This window comes from Pezoporus occidentalis, unplaced genomic scaffold, assembly GCF_034315485.1.
Source record: "Pezoporus occidentalis ecotype Australia unplaced genomic scaffold, CSIRO_AGI_Poc_V1 ctg341, whole genome shotgun sequence".
In the NCBI taxonomy this organism is placed as follows: Eukaryota; Metazoa; Chordata; class Aves; order Psittaciformes; family Psittacidae; genus Pezoporus; species Pezoporus occidentalis.
Window position 1 is genome coordinate 268552 of NW_026915387.1, and position 17766 is coordinate 286317.

A 17766-nucleotide genomic window follows, 5' to 3' on the forward strand; every position below is an offset into this window, starting at 1 on the left:
GGATGATGTTCATTTATAAAGGGATCTTCCAATCCCCCTTCCCTGCCTTGGCCACCTCCCTCTGTTGCTTCTTCACGGTGTTTCCATCGGCGTCAAGTCAATGTGCTACAGCGAGTGACAGGAGCTGGCATCACTTACAGCCCAGCACGCTGCAGAGCCTGGGAGCTTCCTTCCGGTGGGTTAGGGGATAGAATAGGATCAGAGAATCAAGTAGGTTGGAAAAGACCTTTAAGATCATCAAATCTGATGGCTGGACTTGATGGTCTTGAAGGTCTTTTCCAAGCTAGTTGGTTCTATGATTCTTTTCTATGATTCTAAGTGCTGAGGATGCTCGGAGCTGCGGCTCTTGGCAATAACCCTATATGAGTTAGAGACGTGGGACCCCCTCCCAGGGCAGCACTGCGCTCACACAACCAGGATGTGAGGACCGGATGGGGACAGGAGAGATGCAGGCAAAGCAGGGATGCGCTTCAGAGCAGGGCACGCACTTGGCACAGCAGCAGCACAAGCAGCTTCATCCCACCCTGGAGATGATCCCCCAGCGCCATGCAACCCAGCCCCAGGTGGGGATACCCCCGGGAAGGGAAGTTAGACCTGGTGAGGATCCACCTTGCTGGAAGGGGAAGCGTTTCTGACGGCACCGACAGGAGCAGATAATGGGAAGGGTGGAAGAAACGGGGACAAAGCAGCTTTTGTCCCAGCACTCCTTTTATTGGGATCAAAGTCCTCGGCGGCTCTTTTCTCCCCTCTCACACCCACCTATCACCTTGCTTTTATACAGCCCTTGTTTCTCCACCACAATCACTACGGCTGCAAACCTGGTTTGTTATTTTGGGTTATTATCTTAAATGGAAAGTAAACCCCCCCCCCTCTCCCAAGCTCCCCGTCCCCACCAGACCCAGCAATGCCCTGGTGCCTGCCAAGACCATCACGGAGTATTCATGCAAGGCCTTGCTGCTGGGGAATTAACCCTTCTGCTGACAAGGTAAATACAGGCCTAGCCTCGGTATATGAACACCAACCCACTTGTTAGGCTCATCTCGAGCATCAGCAGGATGCTCTTATTCGTGTGAACTGCCTTCAAGATGCAGCTCACGTTAATACGCCACAAGCCACCCGTAGAGCCAAAGTTTTGCCTCGACCAAACCAAAAGTGTTTGAGAAGTGATTGAAGTCAAACAACTGCAGTGTTTTCATGCAGACGAGCCTCAAGGCACAAAGGTCTTTTCCAAGGGCACATCGTGACTCAAGAGGCAGAACCAGAAATAGAAGCCCAGAGCTGTGATTACCAGGCACCATTAGATAACAACCAGCAGGATCCAAGCCTATCCTGGGCACGTCAAGCTCTTCCAAAACACCAGGAACTTGGAAGTCAGAAACCGCCTCAGGATGCCTTTTGGTCCCAAATGACTCCATCCATCACGCCTACAATTAACACACCCGCTGCACCAGCAGCCAGGCTGCGATGCTGGGCACAAAGCCCACCGGCAGCACTGGTACCTGCCTGGCCATGCACAGGAGCAGATCCCAGACTGCAGCACTGCCCTGTGTCGAGCCAAAGCATCGGATCCCGGGTAAGAAACCCACAGCCTCAGCACGTCCCTCCTCGGAGCTCGCTGGCTCGGGGAGGTGAGCAGCAGCATTGCATCAGCTCCTGAAGGCTTTGACGTGCTGTGCCTTGATGGGGAAACAGCTCCAGCTAAGCTGCACAGGGCAGCAGTTTTGTGGCTCTGCTGCTGCTGCTGCTGCTGCTCAGCTGCATGCAGCCCAACTCCCCAGGGCCAGGCTTGGATGCTGCCTCCCAGGAAATGCTGCATGAGAGACCCTTAACAAATCACAGCCAGGAGGGAAGCCTTCATCCCCTTCCATTGCCACACTCGCCCCCTCTGCCACCCAATTCTCCCCACCAGTACACCCAGACAAGGAGGGAAGCAACAGAACCCCCCCACCCAGGAGGGCAACACGGAGGTGCCTGGTCCCCAAAAACATGGACTGAGGGGATGCTCATCTCCCCCCCCCCCCAGGTCCTCTGTGCTTGGAACGCCTGCAATGAGCCTCAACACATATTTTGGCCAAGTGCTGCTGGGAAGAGTGGTCAATACCAGTCTGTCCCAGTCCCCAAAGGGCCCCAACTCAGTCTGTGGTAGGAGAGGATGCTCTTGACTTTGTCCTTGTGCACCTTTGGGTTTTTTCCTCCATACTCTTTCTTTTGCTGTTGAAGAGGCTCAGTAATTTTCCTCAGACCCTGATATTACTGATCCTATCTCCTGCCAGCCCTTGGTATGTATTTTATTTATTATTTTAGGATGACTGGACAGGCTTATCACAAAGTCCATAAATTACATCCCCACCGCACACAACCACCCCCCGTCAAACCGGCGATGAGCTTGTCTGAACCCCAAAGTGCTGTGGAATGGAATCAAGAATATTCTGGAAGCAATTTGGGCTGGTTTGCACGCCCTGCAGCACACACCGGGGTGCCCTGGCACAAACACTCTCCCAGGTCCCTGGATCCAGCCGCCTTTGCTGGCATCCCCATGAGAGATGAGGGATCCCTAAGCAAAGGAGCTGGGTATGGGTTGGATGCGGGGTAGGGGATGTGCTGCCTGCCCTGCCTGTTCCCTGCCAAGAGGCAGGGCTGTCCAGGACCTACAATCTGGTGCTGTCTACCAGGGCCAAGCAGGAGATGGACACCACCTTTCAGGTCTCCATCTGTCCTTGCAGGCTTTGCTGTCGCACCAGCCTGTCCTTCATCCACCCCAAATCTCCCAAAGCAAAGAGGACACGCTCCCCCAGCACAGGTACAGCGACAGGGGACGGTCCCAGCCTTACATGCAGCTCACCCAAAAGGCAGGGGACAGAGCAGGCAGAGCCCCAGCTCCCCTGCAAGCACCCCGGCAGCCAGGCAGGCTGGCGAGGGAGGGTTTGTACAGAGAGAAGGCCAAGGTAGAATTAACATATCGCTGGCTCTTCAAAAGCATCAAAGGGAGATAATGGTCTGAGAGAGGATTTGAAGCGACAGCCTTGTTACAAGCAATAAACCAGGCAGCTCGCTTGCAGCAGGGCTGTGCAGAAGGTATGGAGAATTACAAAGGCTGAGATGATAATTGCGATGAAAGTCATGTCCATGATGCTGCAAAACGATGGACTAATGAGCACTGGGGCCCCCCTAAAAGCACAGACGTGCACATGTGTGTGCACAGGCACGAGTTTACCAGCTGGGGCAAGAGCAAAACGGGGCTTGAGGTGCTCCTGTGAACCCATGGTCATGAGGGAACCTACGCACACATGAACGCTTGCAGAGATGCACCTGCATGAGTGCTGCAGAAGAGAGGAAAACCCGAGGTGGGGGATGTATCGAGGAACACGGTGGAGTTTAACAATCATATTCTTTATAGTCTTTATGAGATTATCCCAGGAGAAGACAGGAGGTAAATGGAGGAAATCCAAGTGAGTCACTGCCTTGACCAAGGCAGACTTCCCCAGGTTAGCAATTAGAACACAGACCTGCTAGGGATTAACAAGGCAGCACTGAATGCAGCCCTCTAAACCAGGCAGCGGCTCCAGTGTGCTCCTCCAAAGGGAGGGACAGAGGCTGCTTAATTCACCCATGTTCAGGAGTTGCAGTTTCTGATGGAGTCCCCCTCAGGCACAATGTCTTGACAAACAAAACTCTCCTTGAAAAATAGCTGTAAAGGGAATTTAATCTGCTTTCGCCTTATTAAAGTTGGGGTTTGGGTTTTTTTTTTAGTGCTTTCCAGCACAAGAGAAACTGAATGAAAGTGGAAATAGCAAAACGACAAGATAGAGTCAAATGCAAACAGGAACCTGATAGAGTGAAGAGTGACCCCGGCGCTGTGCATTGCAGATACTGTCATCAGAGCCCTTGCAGTTATTGCAGGAGGACCTCTCAAACCTGAGCATCTCAGCACTCAGGAAAGAGACAGGATGGGATGTGGCAGTGCAGGGGATGGTTCCCATCAGACCTGGGCTCCTGAAGGGGCTTCAGGGAGTCACCCAGCCCAGACCCCACCATGCAAAGGGTACCAAGAGGCTTGCTTTGCTTGTCTTTCAGGCAGAGACTTGGGGTTTATGACACCTCTCTCCAGTCCCCAGCCCAAAGATGCTCTGATGGCATCAGATGGCTTGTGACAGTGAGCCACTGGCAGGTATCACCGACAGACCCCTGGTACCCTGCATCATCCCTTATCTGCACACACCCCCCAGCCTGCTCTCCAAGAGAGGTTCATCAGTTCTCCATCGGTGACCATGGCCTTGACCTACAACACCCAGGTGATATTAGAGCACAAGCGCTTTTGAATGGCCATGGATTTATGCTCCTGACCCTTCCCTTCCCGATGCCAATACAAAGCAAATCAACAACGCCTGCTCCTAGCAGAGCACCCCCAAGTAGCTCTGCTGAGGAGCATCCGTGTTTGGGTGTTCAGAATCCCCCTTCTGTGGCCTCCAAGGTCAAGGTCTCTGTGCCATCACTGCCCCATACCCTGCAGCAACCAGAGCAGGAAGCAGCCATGCATCCCAGCACAGGGACCAGGATCCCCTCCCACCTCCATCCCGCTGCTGGGGCATGGGAAGAACAGCCAAGGTGCAGGGCCAAAGGTTTTGGGGGGAAAGCAGGGGAAGCAGGCAGAAGTTGGGCAGATCAGATTGCAGAGTAGCTATGGCAACGGCACGGCGTAGGTGGACCAGCACAATAGGGACGTGCAAGGTAAACCCGGCAGCGAGCAGGCAGCGAGCATCCATCAGCTCCCCACTGCACTCAGCCAGGGACAGCACCAGGGTCTGGACCCCTCCAAGAGCTTTGGGGTGAACTCCACCCTCCGTCAGGTGCCTCCAAGCTCATCCCTGATGGCAAATCCCTGAGAAACCCCATGACAAGAGTGAGGAAGGATGGATCCTCTGGAGAAGGAGGCACATTTGGGTTAAGAACAGCAGGAAACCGAGTGCCGGGGCAGGGATGGATGCACACGGTCACATCCCCGCATCCGTGTGTGCCGGAGAGACCGGAGTACACACGGGCAGCAGCACTGGCACTGTGCTCCTGGGAACCACGGTGAGGAACTGGGAGCACTGGGAGCCCAAGCGCAGCCAGGGAAGCGCGCCAGGCGCATCCCACCTGCTGCCGGGATGGAGTCAGATCCGATTCCTGGTGGGTGTGCAATGGACATGTCCCTGCTGGACTACACCACAGGCTCATCAATCCCCTCCCCAGGGCTGCCGTTGCCGTCATCAACACGGCCGTATTTATTCTCCACTTGTCAGGAAGTGGGGTGACCCCCGGACCTTTGACTGACTCCCAGCTCCTGAGAACCTGATTCCCAGCCAAACCATGGATCAGGTCTCTTTTAATCAGCCCGGAATCGTTCCCAGGAGGGGAGAAATAAGAGAATCAAATTGAGACAGCTCTGGCTGCTCCCAGGGACACACACACACACACACACACACACACACACGCTCCTTCATGTTACTCCTGACAGGCACACACGCTCTCCTCCACCATTACAGCACTTTGTGATGGTTCACAACACGCTCCACCTCTGGAGACCAAGATGAGACCCTGGGAAGCTCAATGAAGGACCCTGCTTCTCGCTCCCACCGCCCCAGCGAGCTCCCACCAACCGGTTCACTTCGGGCACCGTTCACAAGCCTCCGTCACCACTGGTTTGGCAAAAGCAGAGGGTCCAGGTACCCCGTGCCTATGGGGTGGACCCCCAGCCCAGTCAAGCACCCCACGAGAACAAGACAATGCCAACCTCACACCATGGGGATTGCAGGGACACGCTGTTAAGCCAAGGGCCAGGGTGGGCTCAAACCCGGGTGGGTCCTCATGGTGCTGGCAGGACCCCCACGGGAAGGATGCTCGGCCAAGTGAGCTGGAGGTGAGACAAGATCCCACTGGGTGCAGGGATGCTGCATGCCCAGGCCACCATCTGCCACTCTCCGTCTGCCCCCACACACAGCCCGAGAAGGGCAGAGGGGACCGGTGTCCCCTGCAGAAGGACAGGGACAAGGGTGACAATGCAGGGGTGCCCTGGGAAGATGGGGACTGCGCAGTGGGCTTGGCACGGGCACCGCGGGGGGCTTTGCATGGCTCCACGTGCACCGGGAGGAGCAGGGTGAGGCCCCCCCAAGCCAGCTCCTGCACCGAAGGGTAATGCAGGGACGATGGAACCCACAGACTGCCACCAGCACCATGCTGCGGACTTGGACGTGGGGGGAACCCCGCGAAGGGGAAATGGGGTGAACTGGGGGTATGGGGGGGCCTGGAAAAACAGGGGGGACTGAGCGGCGCGGCCAAGGGAAGGGCACGATCCGGAGCACCGGCTGGTGATGGGAATGGCAGGGGGGAACACCGGGATGTCGGGGGAGACGGAAGGGGACGTTTGGGAAGGGGGTGCTGGGATGGGTGGGAGCGACCCCAGGGTACGTGGGTAAGGGGAGGGCGGGGGGGAGGCGGGCCCCGGGATGCAGGAGGGGACCGCGACACCGGAGGGATGCGCCGCGCCCGCCCCGGTACCTGCGGCAGGTGAGATCCGCAGCGCCGGCGGGGCGCGCTCGGCCCCGCTCGGCTCTGATCGGCTCCGCTCGGCTCTGATCGGCTCCGCTCGGATCACATCGGCAAGGCGGGCCGCGGAGGGAGGGGTGGGGGGGGTGTGTGAAGAGCGGGAGGGCGGTGCCGAGCGGAGTCGCCACCTCCCGCCGCTGCCGGCCCCGCGCGCCTGCCCTGATAGGGGGCGCGGTCACCATGGCAACCGCGACTCCACCTGCCGCCCCCTGCAGCAGCGCCGGGCCGCCGCGAGGGGGAGCGCGCTCCCGGAGGGGGGGCAAAGGGGCGGGGCAGGGTGATGGGGTGCAATGGGGGGGGCAATGGGGTGCGATGGGGCTCGATGGGGTACAATAAGGATGCATTGGGGCAGGGGAGGGTGATGGGGTGCAATGGGGGGGGCAATGGGGCGCGATGGGGTACAGTAAGGATGCATTGGGGCAGGGGCGGGTGATGGGGTGTAATGGGGGGCAATGGGGTACAATGGGGCGCGATGGGGTACAATAGGGATGCATTGGGGCAGGGGCGGGTGATGGGGTGCAATGGGGGGGCAATGGGGTACGATGGGGTACAATAGGGATGCATTGGGGCGGGTGATGGGGTGCAATGGGGGCAATGGGGTGCGATGGGGCGCAATGGGGTACAATAAGGATGCATTGGGGCAGGGGAGGGTGATGGGGTGCAAGGGGGGGGCAATGGGGTGCGATGGGGTATAATAGGGATGAATTGGGGCAGGGGCGGGTGATGGGGTGCAATGGAGGGGCAATGGGGCGCAATGGGGTACAATAAGGATGCATTGGGGCAGGGGCGCGTGATGGGGTGCAACGGAGGGGCAATGGGGCACGATGGGGTACAATAAGGATGCATTGGAGCAGGGGCGGGTGATGGGGTGTAATGGGGGAGCAACAGGGTGCGATGGGGGACAATAGGGATGCATTGGGGCAGGGGAGGGTGATGGGGTGCAATGGGGGGGCAATGGGGCGCGATGGGGCTCGATGGGGTACAATAGGGATGCATTGGGGCAGGGGAGGGTGATGGGGTGCAATGGGGGGGCAATGGGGTGCGATGGGGCTCGATGGGGTACAATAGGGATGCATTGGGGCAGGGGAGGGTGATGGGGTGTAATGGGGGGCAATGGGGTGCGATGGGGTGCGATGGGGTACAATAGGGATGCATTGGGGCAGGGGAGGGTGATGGGGTGCAATGGGGGGGCAATGGGGTGCGATGGGGCGCGATGGGGTACAATAAGGATGCATTGGGGCGGGTGATGGGGTGCAATGGGGGGGCAGTGGGGTACAATGGGGTACAATAAGGATGCATTGGGGCAGGGGCGGGCGATGGGGTGCAATGGGGGGGCAATGAGGTGCGATGGGGCGCGATGGGGTACAATAAGGATGCATTGGGGCAGGGGCGGGTGATGGGGTGTAATGGGGGGGCAACGGGGTGCGACGGGGTACAATAGGGATGCATTGGGGCAGGGGCAGGTGATGGGGTGTAATGGGGGAGCAATGGGGTACAATGGGGCTTGATGGGGTACAATAGGGATGCATTGGGGCAGGGGAGGGTGATGGGGTGCAATGGGGGGGGCAATGGGGTGCGATGGGGTACAATAAGGATGCATTGGGGCAGGGGCGGGTGATGGGGTGCAATGGGGGGGCAATGGGGTACAATGGGGTACAATGGGGAGCTCTGTGCTCCACCTCCTGCAGGGGAGACAGTGAGCAGGACAATGGGTTGTAATGGGGTACAATGGGGTACAATAAGGATGCACTGGGGCAGGGGTGGGTGATGGGGTGCAATGGGGGAGCAATGAGGTGCGATGGGGCGCGATGGGGTACAATAAGGATGCATTGGGGCAGGGGCGGGTGATGGGGTGCAATGGGGGAGCAATGGGGTGCGATGGGGTACAATAGGGATGCATTGGGGCGGGTGATGGGGTGTAATGGGGGGGCAATGGGGTACAATGGGGCTCGACGAGGTACAATAGGGATGCATTGGGGCAGGGGAGGGTGATGGGGTGTAATGGGGGAGCAACGGGGTGCGATGGGGTACAATAGGGACGCATTGGGCCGGGTGATGGGGTGCAATGGGGGGGCAATGGGGTACAATGGGGTACAATAAGGATGCATCGGGGCAGGGGCGGGTGGTGGGGTGCAATGTGGGGGGCAATGGGGTGCGATGGGGGACAGTAAGGATGCATTGGGGCAGGGGCGGGTGATGGGGTGCAATGGGGGGGCAGTGGGGTACAATGGGGCTCGATGGGGTACAATAAGGATGCATTGGGGCAGGGGCGGGTGATGGGGTGTGATGGGGTGCAATGGGGCAAGGGTGGGTGCTAGGGTGCAGGGGATGCAACGGGGCGGGTGGTGCGATGGGGTGCAATGGGACGGGGTGGGTGCTGGGGTGTAATGGAGTGCAATGGGGGTGAAATGGGCAAAGGTAAGTGCTGGGGGGAATTGGGGGTGCAATGGGAAGGGGTAGGTGCTGGAGGTGCATGCATCCATTCACACCCCCCATAAATCACTGCTGTAGCACAGGGTGCGACTGTCACAGCCTCATCAATCCCCCACGGTGCTGGGACCCTGAGTTCTCTGTGAGTTCTCCCTTCCTATGAAGCGGGGAAGCAGCCAAGACACACGCTTCCATCAGGGAAACTGAGGCACGGAGCCACCTGCAGCAAAGCAGCATCTCCCCAGCCTGTTGCACCCTGCCTGCATCCTCATTGCATCCTGCCTGCATCCCCGTTGCATCCCTGCCTGCACCCCCGTTGCATCCCTGCCTGCGCTGGTGAGGCAGGACAGAGCAAGGGCCTGGCTCTGTGGGCTCATCCATCTACACTGGTTGGTATTTATTGATTCCAAAGTCAGATTTGCTCTGTGCAGCTGCAGATCTGCTGCTGTCAGGCAGCCACCAACATGTTCCCACTCGGCTCCAGCCTTTCCCTATTATTTTGTTCCCGTAGCAGAGCTGGACAAGCTAAAATCTGAGCTTTTATGTACTTCCCTGTAGCCCTGAATGAGGCACGTTTCTGCTCCAGCTCCGCTGCAGTATTTAAACCCACACTGCAGCTTAGGAGCTGCAGGGCACCCGAGCAGACAGGGCTGAATGATGTTTTACCTGCTTACAGGGAAAGGAGGGGGTGTAATCCCTTCTTTTCTGGGATTTAGCACTTATCTGCACTAAAACCATGTTGTCCTGGTTGGTACATACCCTCTGAGCCCCATCCCAAACGCACATCCAATAGGAATGTGGGCATTAGTAGGAAGCAGGGAGGGGTGATGGGGTTACCTCTTTGAACCATCATCTAATTATTTTTTTAGATGCTATTAACTTTATATATATATAAGCATAATGAGATAGAGATATAGGTATATAGATGCATAGGTGTATAAGTATATAGGTATATGGATATATAGGTATATGGGATAGATACATAGGCATATGGGTATATAGACATATAGGTATACGGGATAGATACATGGGCATATAGAGATATAGGTATCTGGGATACATAGGTATATAGATATATAGGTATATGGGATAGGTTTATGGGTATATAGGTATATAGATATATAGGTACATGTGTATTCAGTATCGGGTACCACAGGGTGGCCCCATCCAAACCGTGCATCCCAGAGCACACTGATAAGAATCCCAGCCGTGCCATCCCTCTCCTTCTAGATTTCCCCTTCCCAGGGTAGGATTCCCCCCCTCCAAAGCAGCCTCAAAGCCCAGGAGCCAACGTGCTCCATCAGCCACCTCATCCCAATTCCCATGCCCCTCTTTATTGTTAACGTTCCCATTTAACGCCTTCTCCCATCTGGGTTTTAAGCAAGGCTCGCTGCCTCCTTGGACTTCTCCGCAGCTTTGCTAGCGGTCTGTTGGGTGTTGGTACAATGATTTCCCTGTGTTCCTTTCCCCCCCCCAGCTCTGTTATATATACATACAATTAAAATTAATATTGCTTTCCCTTCCCAATGCCTCAGCATGGGAACGCTGGCGTTTTGCTGCAGGCTTTGCTGCGCTGAAAGGGATGTTGACATTCCTGAAACGCTTCTCTTCACCTCTCATTTTGGCAAACGCATTGGAAATTACACATAAAACCCCAACAAAACAGCAAAGCCTGCTCGGAAATACCTGCCAGGCTCCCCTAGAAGAGCAAAGCAAGCTTCAAACGGTATAGGAAGGCCCAGAGTGTTGCATCCCAATGTCATTTAAAGGTTGGCCCCTGGGGTTTCCAGTGTTTTCTAGTTGCATTTTTCTCCCCGTTATTATTTACCACCCGCAGGGAAAATGAGGGGAAAAAGGAAAGGAAACAAAAAAAAAAATAGAGAAGAAGAATGGGATTTGGGTGCTTTCTTTCCCCACCGGTTGCAAAGAAGTGATGCTTGTGGCTGGGCTGATGGATGGAGTTGAGCCCTTAGCATCATGCCCAGGGCAGGGGGATGAAGCCAACCTGGACCCACAGCCCTGAGCAAGGGGCTCCAGGGATACAAGATCATTCCAGAATCCAACCCATTTTCCTTTGACCTGCTAAAACTCCCCCAAAGCTCAGACCCTGAGTCAACAGGAGCTGGTTTTTTCTCCTTGTAGCTGCTGATATTAAAAACCACCCAAAACAGTCTTGAAATCATTGCAATAACAGGGGAAAGATTTGTGGTTATTTACTGAGAAATGTCACTCGGGTTGGAAATGTCACCACCAGCCAACAGCCTGCCACCAAAACAGGGATGCTGCGCTGCTGCGGATCTCTTTTTAGCAAGGAGAGGGGCTGCAGAGTGGGGACACCCCCCTCAGTGCACCCCAACACAGAGGAGACAGCGATGCTGATGCCTCGGCATGCAGGGTTTTCCTTACAAAGCCGGTTTCTTTGTGGGATTCAGCGCCTGCATCCCACCGGGAGGTGTCTAGTTGGGGATGATATAAGATCTTCCTTTCCAGGCACTTCCTCCAGCAGCTCTGTGCTCACCCTCCCCTGTGCCTCCTCATAGAAGTGCCAGTTTAGGTGGGGATTTATCACTGCCCCAACAGCATCGCTGCTGCATCACTGGTACCCAGACCAGGATGGGCTCCCCAGCACCCTGGGATGCTGCCTAGCCCAGGGGTGCACCCCCAGCCATGGGGACCACTCAACCCTTGGGCTCTGCTGCTTTCAGCAGGGGTGCCCAGACACATCCTGCTCCAAAGACCAGCAGGTCCTTGGGGTGGGATTGACTCCATGGGGAACTGGTAACCAAAGGATGTGGATGCTAAATCCTGGCACGTGTCGCCCATCCCCATCCCACACTGCACAGCAGCACATGCTGAGGTAGAGCAACAGCTCCTCACTGCCTCATCCTGCCCCATAGCCCCTCCTGAGCTCAGCAGCCCCCCAGCACCTTGTGGGGCAGTCAGGAGGGAGATATCTGCCCCAAGAGCTGCACTGACCCCCCCAGCTCAGAAAGCATCAATCCTGTCTCTTGCGCTGCTCACGTCATGGCTTTACACCAGTATCTTCAGTTTGGGGGGGTTCATAGCACAGAGGAGAGCCAGGCATGCAGCAGCACTTGCAAACACCAGCCCATGGGTCCAGCTGCCCCTTTCTGGGTGAGTTTGGGGTCTGCAGCCATCACCCCCACCCCTCTGCATGGAGAAACACCCCTCTCCTCCCCATTATTGCTGCCAGCCAGTGGGATTGAATCCACTCCCATGGCTGGATGAATCTGCCTGGGAGCCCTCCAGCCCTGGGGAGGGATGGAGGTGCTCCCCAGTAGGGCTGAGGGATGCTCCCCAAAAGGGCTGGAGGATGCTTCTCCCCAAGGATAGAGGATGCTCTTCCTCAGACCTGGGGGATGCTCCCCCTCAGGCTACTGCAAGCAGCCACCCATTTCATGCACCATCCAAACCCCCATTGAGCCTCTTCTCCCGCAGCCAGCCCCAAAGGCTGAGATGTGGTCCCCATCCCCTCCAGCCCCAAGAAGACGCCCCGTACCTGGTCCCGCATACGTTCCTGCTGCCCCCGGAGCGCCAGTGCATGCTGTGGGTACTTGTTCTTCAGGTGGTCCATGAATGCATCCCTCTTGCGCTCCATCTCCGACTTCTGGAGGCCGGTGAGGGCCTCCAGGCTCTGGGCAGCGATGACGGTGTGCCGGCGCTCCGAGGTGTGCACCAGCCCTACATTGGAGAAGCGCCGGGTGCCGTTGCCCAGGGTCCGGTATTCCCGCGGGTACTCGGCATCATCCGCCGAGATCATGTGGGTGCTCGTCCTCTCGGGATCTGCACAGGGAGGGGGGAGAGCAGAACAGGGTCAGGACCAGCCCTGGGGCAGCCCCACTGCTATGGGGCAGAGGCGGGGTGCTGAGATTTGGGGATGGGGAGGGGGTTTTAAGCTAGAGGTGAGCAGAGCCTGGATGGGAGCGGGAGCATCCCTCAGTGGGATGGGTTGGGGGGTGCAGGGTTTATGCCCCTGCAATGGCAGCGGGCACGGGGCTGGTGGTGGCAGGAGATGGATGGGGCAGGGGGGGGAGCAGGAGGGATGGAGGGGCTGGGATGCCACCGAGACCACGATGTTCAGACTGAATCATGGCTAAAACAGTGCTGGGTCATGGAAACAGCACAGACAAGACACAGGAGCCAGGCACCGCTCCAGAGCACAGACAGATGAGGGGGGGGGACATGGACACATGGACAAACCAAAAAGAAAATGAAAGGGGGGCCCATGGTGAGGGGATGCTGGTGTCTGCCCATCCTGCACTGTGCTGATGCCCATGAGAGTATGCAGGACCCCCATGTCCTCCCTGCCAGGTCCTGCTGGACCCCCTCCATACCATCAGACCCCATCCTGCATCCACTGCTCCCAGCACCCATGGGCACCGAACTCAGCAGCACCACGGCACCCTCTGCTCCATCCCATCCCATCCCATCCCATCCCGCTCAGACAGCTCCCCCCATCCCGGGCAGCAGAGCAGGCAGCGAGTGCAGGCAGGGTGCAGGCAGCACAGGGGAAGGGACTCGCCCCTTTGCTAATAATCCATGAGCTGCACGTTGTGGGGTTCCTGGGAAGCTGTGCCCAGCGCCAGCGCTGATGGATGCCTGGAAGTCCCTGCACGCTGCCAGCGCCTGGCACCTCCTGCCTGGCTGCAGGATGGGGCCACCCCACAGCCCATAGCCCCTTGCCCAGACCAAGAAGCCACTTGTGAGGGTCTGATGGCATCGGAACCTTTTGTCCCATAGTCCTGGGCTGGTCCTGGCCGCTGCCACCGTGCCCAACGCTGCCTTTGGCACTTCTAACTAGTTTGGCAAGCCGCAGCAAGCGTACTGCAGGGATTCACCACGTTACAGCTTTCCTTTTTCACTCACCATTTAACCTTGATCCATTATTCATCTCTCTCCTTGTCTTTCTCCTCCCCCCCCCTTCATTCCAAAGTTCCTGTTAAGCAAATCATAAGCGGGTTTTTCCTTTTCCCTTAATTATTTATCAGCACCACGGATTAGCTTTATATCAACTGATTGTGTTTTTAATGTAGGACAGGACTCTAGCGTGTGTTACAGACCTAACTCCTCTGCTCAAGGTCATACAATGGGGTTTGCTACGAGCCAGGCAGGGACATCACGCTCCCAGCAATGCAATGCCATGGGGACATCCTTACCCTTGCCAAAGCTTGAACATCCCTTTCCTCCTCTAAAACACAACCGGTCCAGCTCCATCACCAAACGGGACCTCAGCCAGGGGACCATCACCCCCTTACCCAGGAGGTGGAATCTGAGTGAGAGCTGAAGCTCCCGTTCCCTCATCACTTTGCTCAGGTGCCTGCATCACCGCATCGTGGTGGCACATCTGCCCCGTGCAAAACACCCCGAGATCATGGAATCCCAGACTGATCTGGGTTAAAGGGACCTTAAAGCTCCTCCAGCTCCAACCCCTGCCACGGGCAGGGACACCTTCCACTAGAGCAGCTTCAAGCCCCATCCAACCTGGCCTTGAACACTGGTTCCCTGCAGCCACCTCCCCAGTGCCTCCACCAGCCCTGAGTGTAGCATCCCTGGGCTGAGGCCACATTCCCAGCTCTTTCCCACCCTTATCCTCCTGCTCCCGATGCCAAGCCATGCATCAGCATGCAGACCTCCGCTCCCTAATTACATGCTCCAAGAGCGGAACGCGCCAGCTCTCTGCCTCTGCCGACTGCTAAAAAGGGCGATTTGAAAAGCCCTGCACAATCTGAACCGGGGTCAGAGCAAAGCTGGAAGCCACTGGGGGGTTCTTCCCCTCCCGGCTGTGCTGCATCCGCTCCCACATCCCTCATCAGGCAGCCCATGGTCCATAAACCCCATTAAACTGAGAAGAGGAAAAGCCACCGCAGACACACGTGTACCTGTCCCCACGTTGGCCACCTTTTCCCCTTTCAGGTATCCCAGCCCGGAGTGGGAGGAGGCAATTTGATAACAGCCAACAACTGGGATAGGGGGGCTCCTTTGGAAAGGGACCTTAAACCTCACGGGGTCGTGCTTCCCTGGCACTGTGCATGGGGAAAGGACACTGATCGTAGAATGGTTCGGGTTGGAAGGGATCTTAAAGATCATCTGGTTCCATCCCTCCTAATCCCTCCTGGCTTCACCTCAAGGGGATAATTGCATCCTGCCACCCAAAAGCATAGAATAGAATCACAGAATGGTTTGGGTTGGAAAGGACCTTAAAAATCATCCGGTTCCAACCCCCTGCCAGGGACAGGGACAAATCCTCCCACCAAGTTGTCTCTCTTCCCCCTCCGCAGATCCCATGCAGGGATGCTGGAGCAGCGGTACCCGCTCACAGGCTGCCCCGCTGCCAGCAGCAGCAGATCCCTGCAAAGTGCTTCCAGGGGCTGCTTCCAAGTAGGTCAACGGAGCGGGAGAGCCGGTGGCCGGAGCCCACCCAGGGTCCCCCCTTTAGCCCTGCCCCAGCCCATCCAAGCGGGGTGTCCCCAAGCGCAGGGACCACCCCATCGCTTACCCGCGGGAGCAGGACAGCTTCCATGGCGGCTGGAAAACTGCTTCGGTGGCCCGGCGGAGGCAGCCCCCGGGGCTCCAGGGGCTGGAGGAGACTCCTTGGCCGGGCGCAGGGCTCCCAGCGCAACCAAAATCCCACGGTAAATCCTGGCGAGTCCCTCTCCGAGCAGGCGGAGGTTGAGGGAGCGCGGTTCCCTTTGCCGATTCATTCATCCATCTCCCTTACCTGCCAGCAAAGGGGGTCAACCCGGCCCGGGACCACAGCCCCGGCTCCTAGCAGGATGCGGCCAGCGCCTCCATCCCAGGAAAGCAGCAGCACCGGAGGTGCTTTGGGTAATGCTCTTGCAGCTCAAGTAGCGGCTCTCCACCAGCGCCCTGCTCCTTCAAAGGGAGATGGGGATGGGAAAGATCCCTAAAGCCCTGCCCCGTGCTGCGGGTGCTGCCCCACAGGAGCGAGAACAACGGCAGGGTCGGCGGTACGGTCCTCTCTGATCCCCTCCGCCTCCCCCCCCGCCCCGCAGCAGCTTGGCAGGGCTTTATCAAGAAGAGGATCTTTCAAACACAGTTTATTACTGCAGTTGCATAAATCTTCACGAGGCAGCGGAGCTCAGGCGGGTCGGGAAAGCAGCGGCAGTTACCGGAGCATGAAACACAGCCCGAGAAAGCGATTGTACAGAAGGGGATGAGGCGAGGGGAAGGAGAGAGCCCGCTCCGAGAGAAAGGGAGGTGAAAGAATAGAAGCCCCCCGGAGCGATGCGGTTCCCCCGCACCCGGCCATTAAGGCAGCGGGGAAGAGCCCTGCGATGCTCTGGGATGCGCTCGCCTTCCTCCCAGAGGCTGCGGCTGCTGCACTGCCAGCCCACTGCCTGCACAGCACCCACGGAGGCTGCCCAGCACCCAGAGCTCTGCTCAGCACTAACCCCTTCCCTGCCGTGCTGCTGCCAGGCACCGGGGACCGGAGGCACGACTGGGAAGTGCATCCATGGCTCTGGATACACTTAACTCCTGTTGTACCGCACAGCCAAACTCAGTGGGCACCCCGGAAATGAACACCTTTACCCAAGCTAGGACCTGGTGGGGTAAAGGGACCTTCAGAGTCATTTGCTGCCCAGGGCATCCCTGATGCTGGCACAGGGATGCTCTGTTTGCGCTCATTTCGGGATGGCCAAGTGCCCTGCAGGGTCTGCCCGTAGCTCCCATCTCACCCCCACAATAGGACCAGCAAACACAGCCCAAAGCCACTGCAGCTGCACGTGTGTTGGTGTTCTCCTTTGGAAGCTGTGCCCAGGAGCAGCAATGAGGCAGTGACACACCAGGGGGGACATGAGTGTGTCCCCCCCCCACAGCACCACCCAGAGCCAAACGGACCCAGCCACCAGCACTGCTTTACAGAGCCAGGTCTTGTTTAAAATCAACCTGCAGAGAAACACATCCCTGGTTTGAGCTGAGCCTATGGGCTCTGGATGCCCCTATCCCATGGGAATGGCAGGTGTGGGACAGACCCATGGCTCATCCCAGCACACGGGTGTTGAAGTGAAGGCATCTGCACACTCTTCCTCATCCCTCACTCAGCGCCGGGTGAGCAATACAAGGAGTGAAAGCTGAAGCATCCCTGCCTTCCTCTTGCTCCCGGGATGATGGAGAGCCAGCACCAAACCGCCTGGGAAAAGCCAGGCAATGCCAAGGCCACCCATGAGGGACCGTTAACATCCATCCCAGGACAAAGCTCCCCATGCCCATGCTCTGGGAGGTGGGGGCTGTGGCTCTCCCATCTCCTCTCCCCATCCCAAAGGATCTCTCCCACCTTAGCCCGGGCTCGGCAGCTCCCAGCAGTGCTTTTCACTCCCAAATTCGAGTGGAACCAAGGAAAAATAAAGCACCACCCGCTGACCATTTCATTGGGAACTTCCCAGCCGGGGCCGTGCTGATCCCACCGGCACCACAGCCAGGACATGGTGCCAGTCCGGATGCGACCCTGCAGACCTGCCTGTCCCCAGCCTCTACGTGCCCTGGATGCTGCCTGCACCCCACCAGCGCCAGCCCTACCGATGCTGCTGACAAGGAGCCGGTCCAAAGCAATGTTGGTGCCCCCTGGTTGCATCCCAGTTGGAGCATGGGATGATCCAGCTGGCAGCTCTCCACTGCACTGCCCTGACAAGCAGCTCCTTTAACTTTGGAAGCAGAGAAAAGACCGGATAAATTCCCATGTCATTGTCAAACCCCAAACCGAAGGAGAAA

General features: G+C 57.5%; 1 protein-coding gene across 15 annotated transcripts in view; it reads right to left on the reverse strand.

Annotated features, from left to right (window-relative positions):
- SRCIN1 (SRC kinase signaling inhibitor 1) overlaps positions 1–17766 on the reverse strand; it is a 71732-nt gene that overhangs the window by 29654 nt on the left and 24312 nt on the right. For 12 of the 15 annotated variants that reach the window (XM_062629767.1, XM_062629766.1, XM_062629771.1 and 9 more), the window contains one exon: positions 12536–12819. In XM_062629767.1, coding sequence (XP_062485751.1) covers positions 12536–12819 — 284 coding nt within the window. Of the gene's footprint in view, positions 1–6537; positions 6658–12535; positions 12820–15532; positions 16392–17766 lie in introns of those variants that run through there. The other 3 variants (XM_062629768.1, XM_062629774.1, XM_062629776.1) reach the window with 2 other exon arrangements.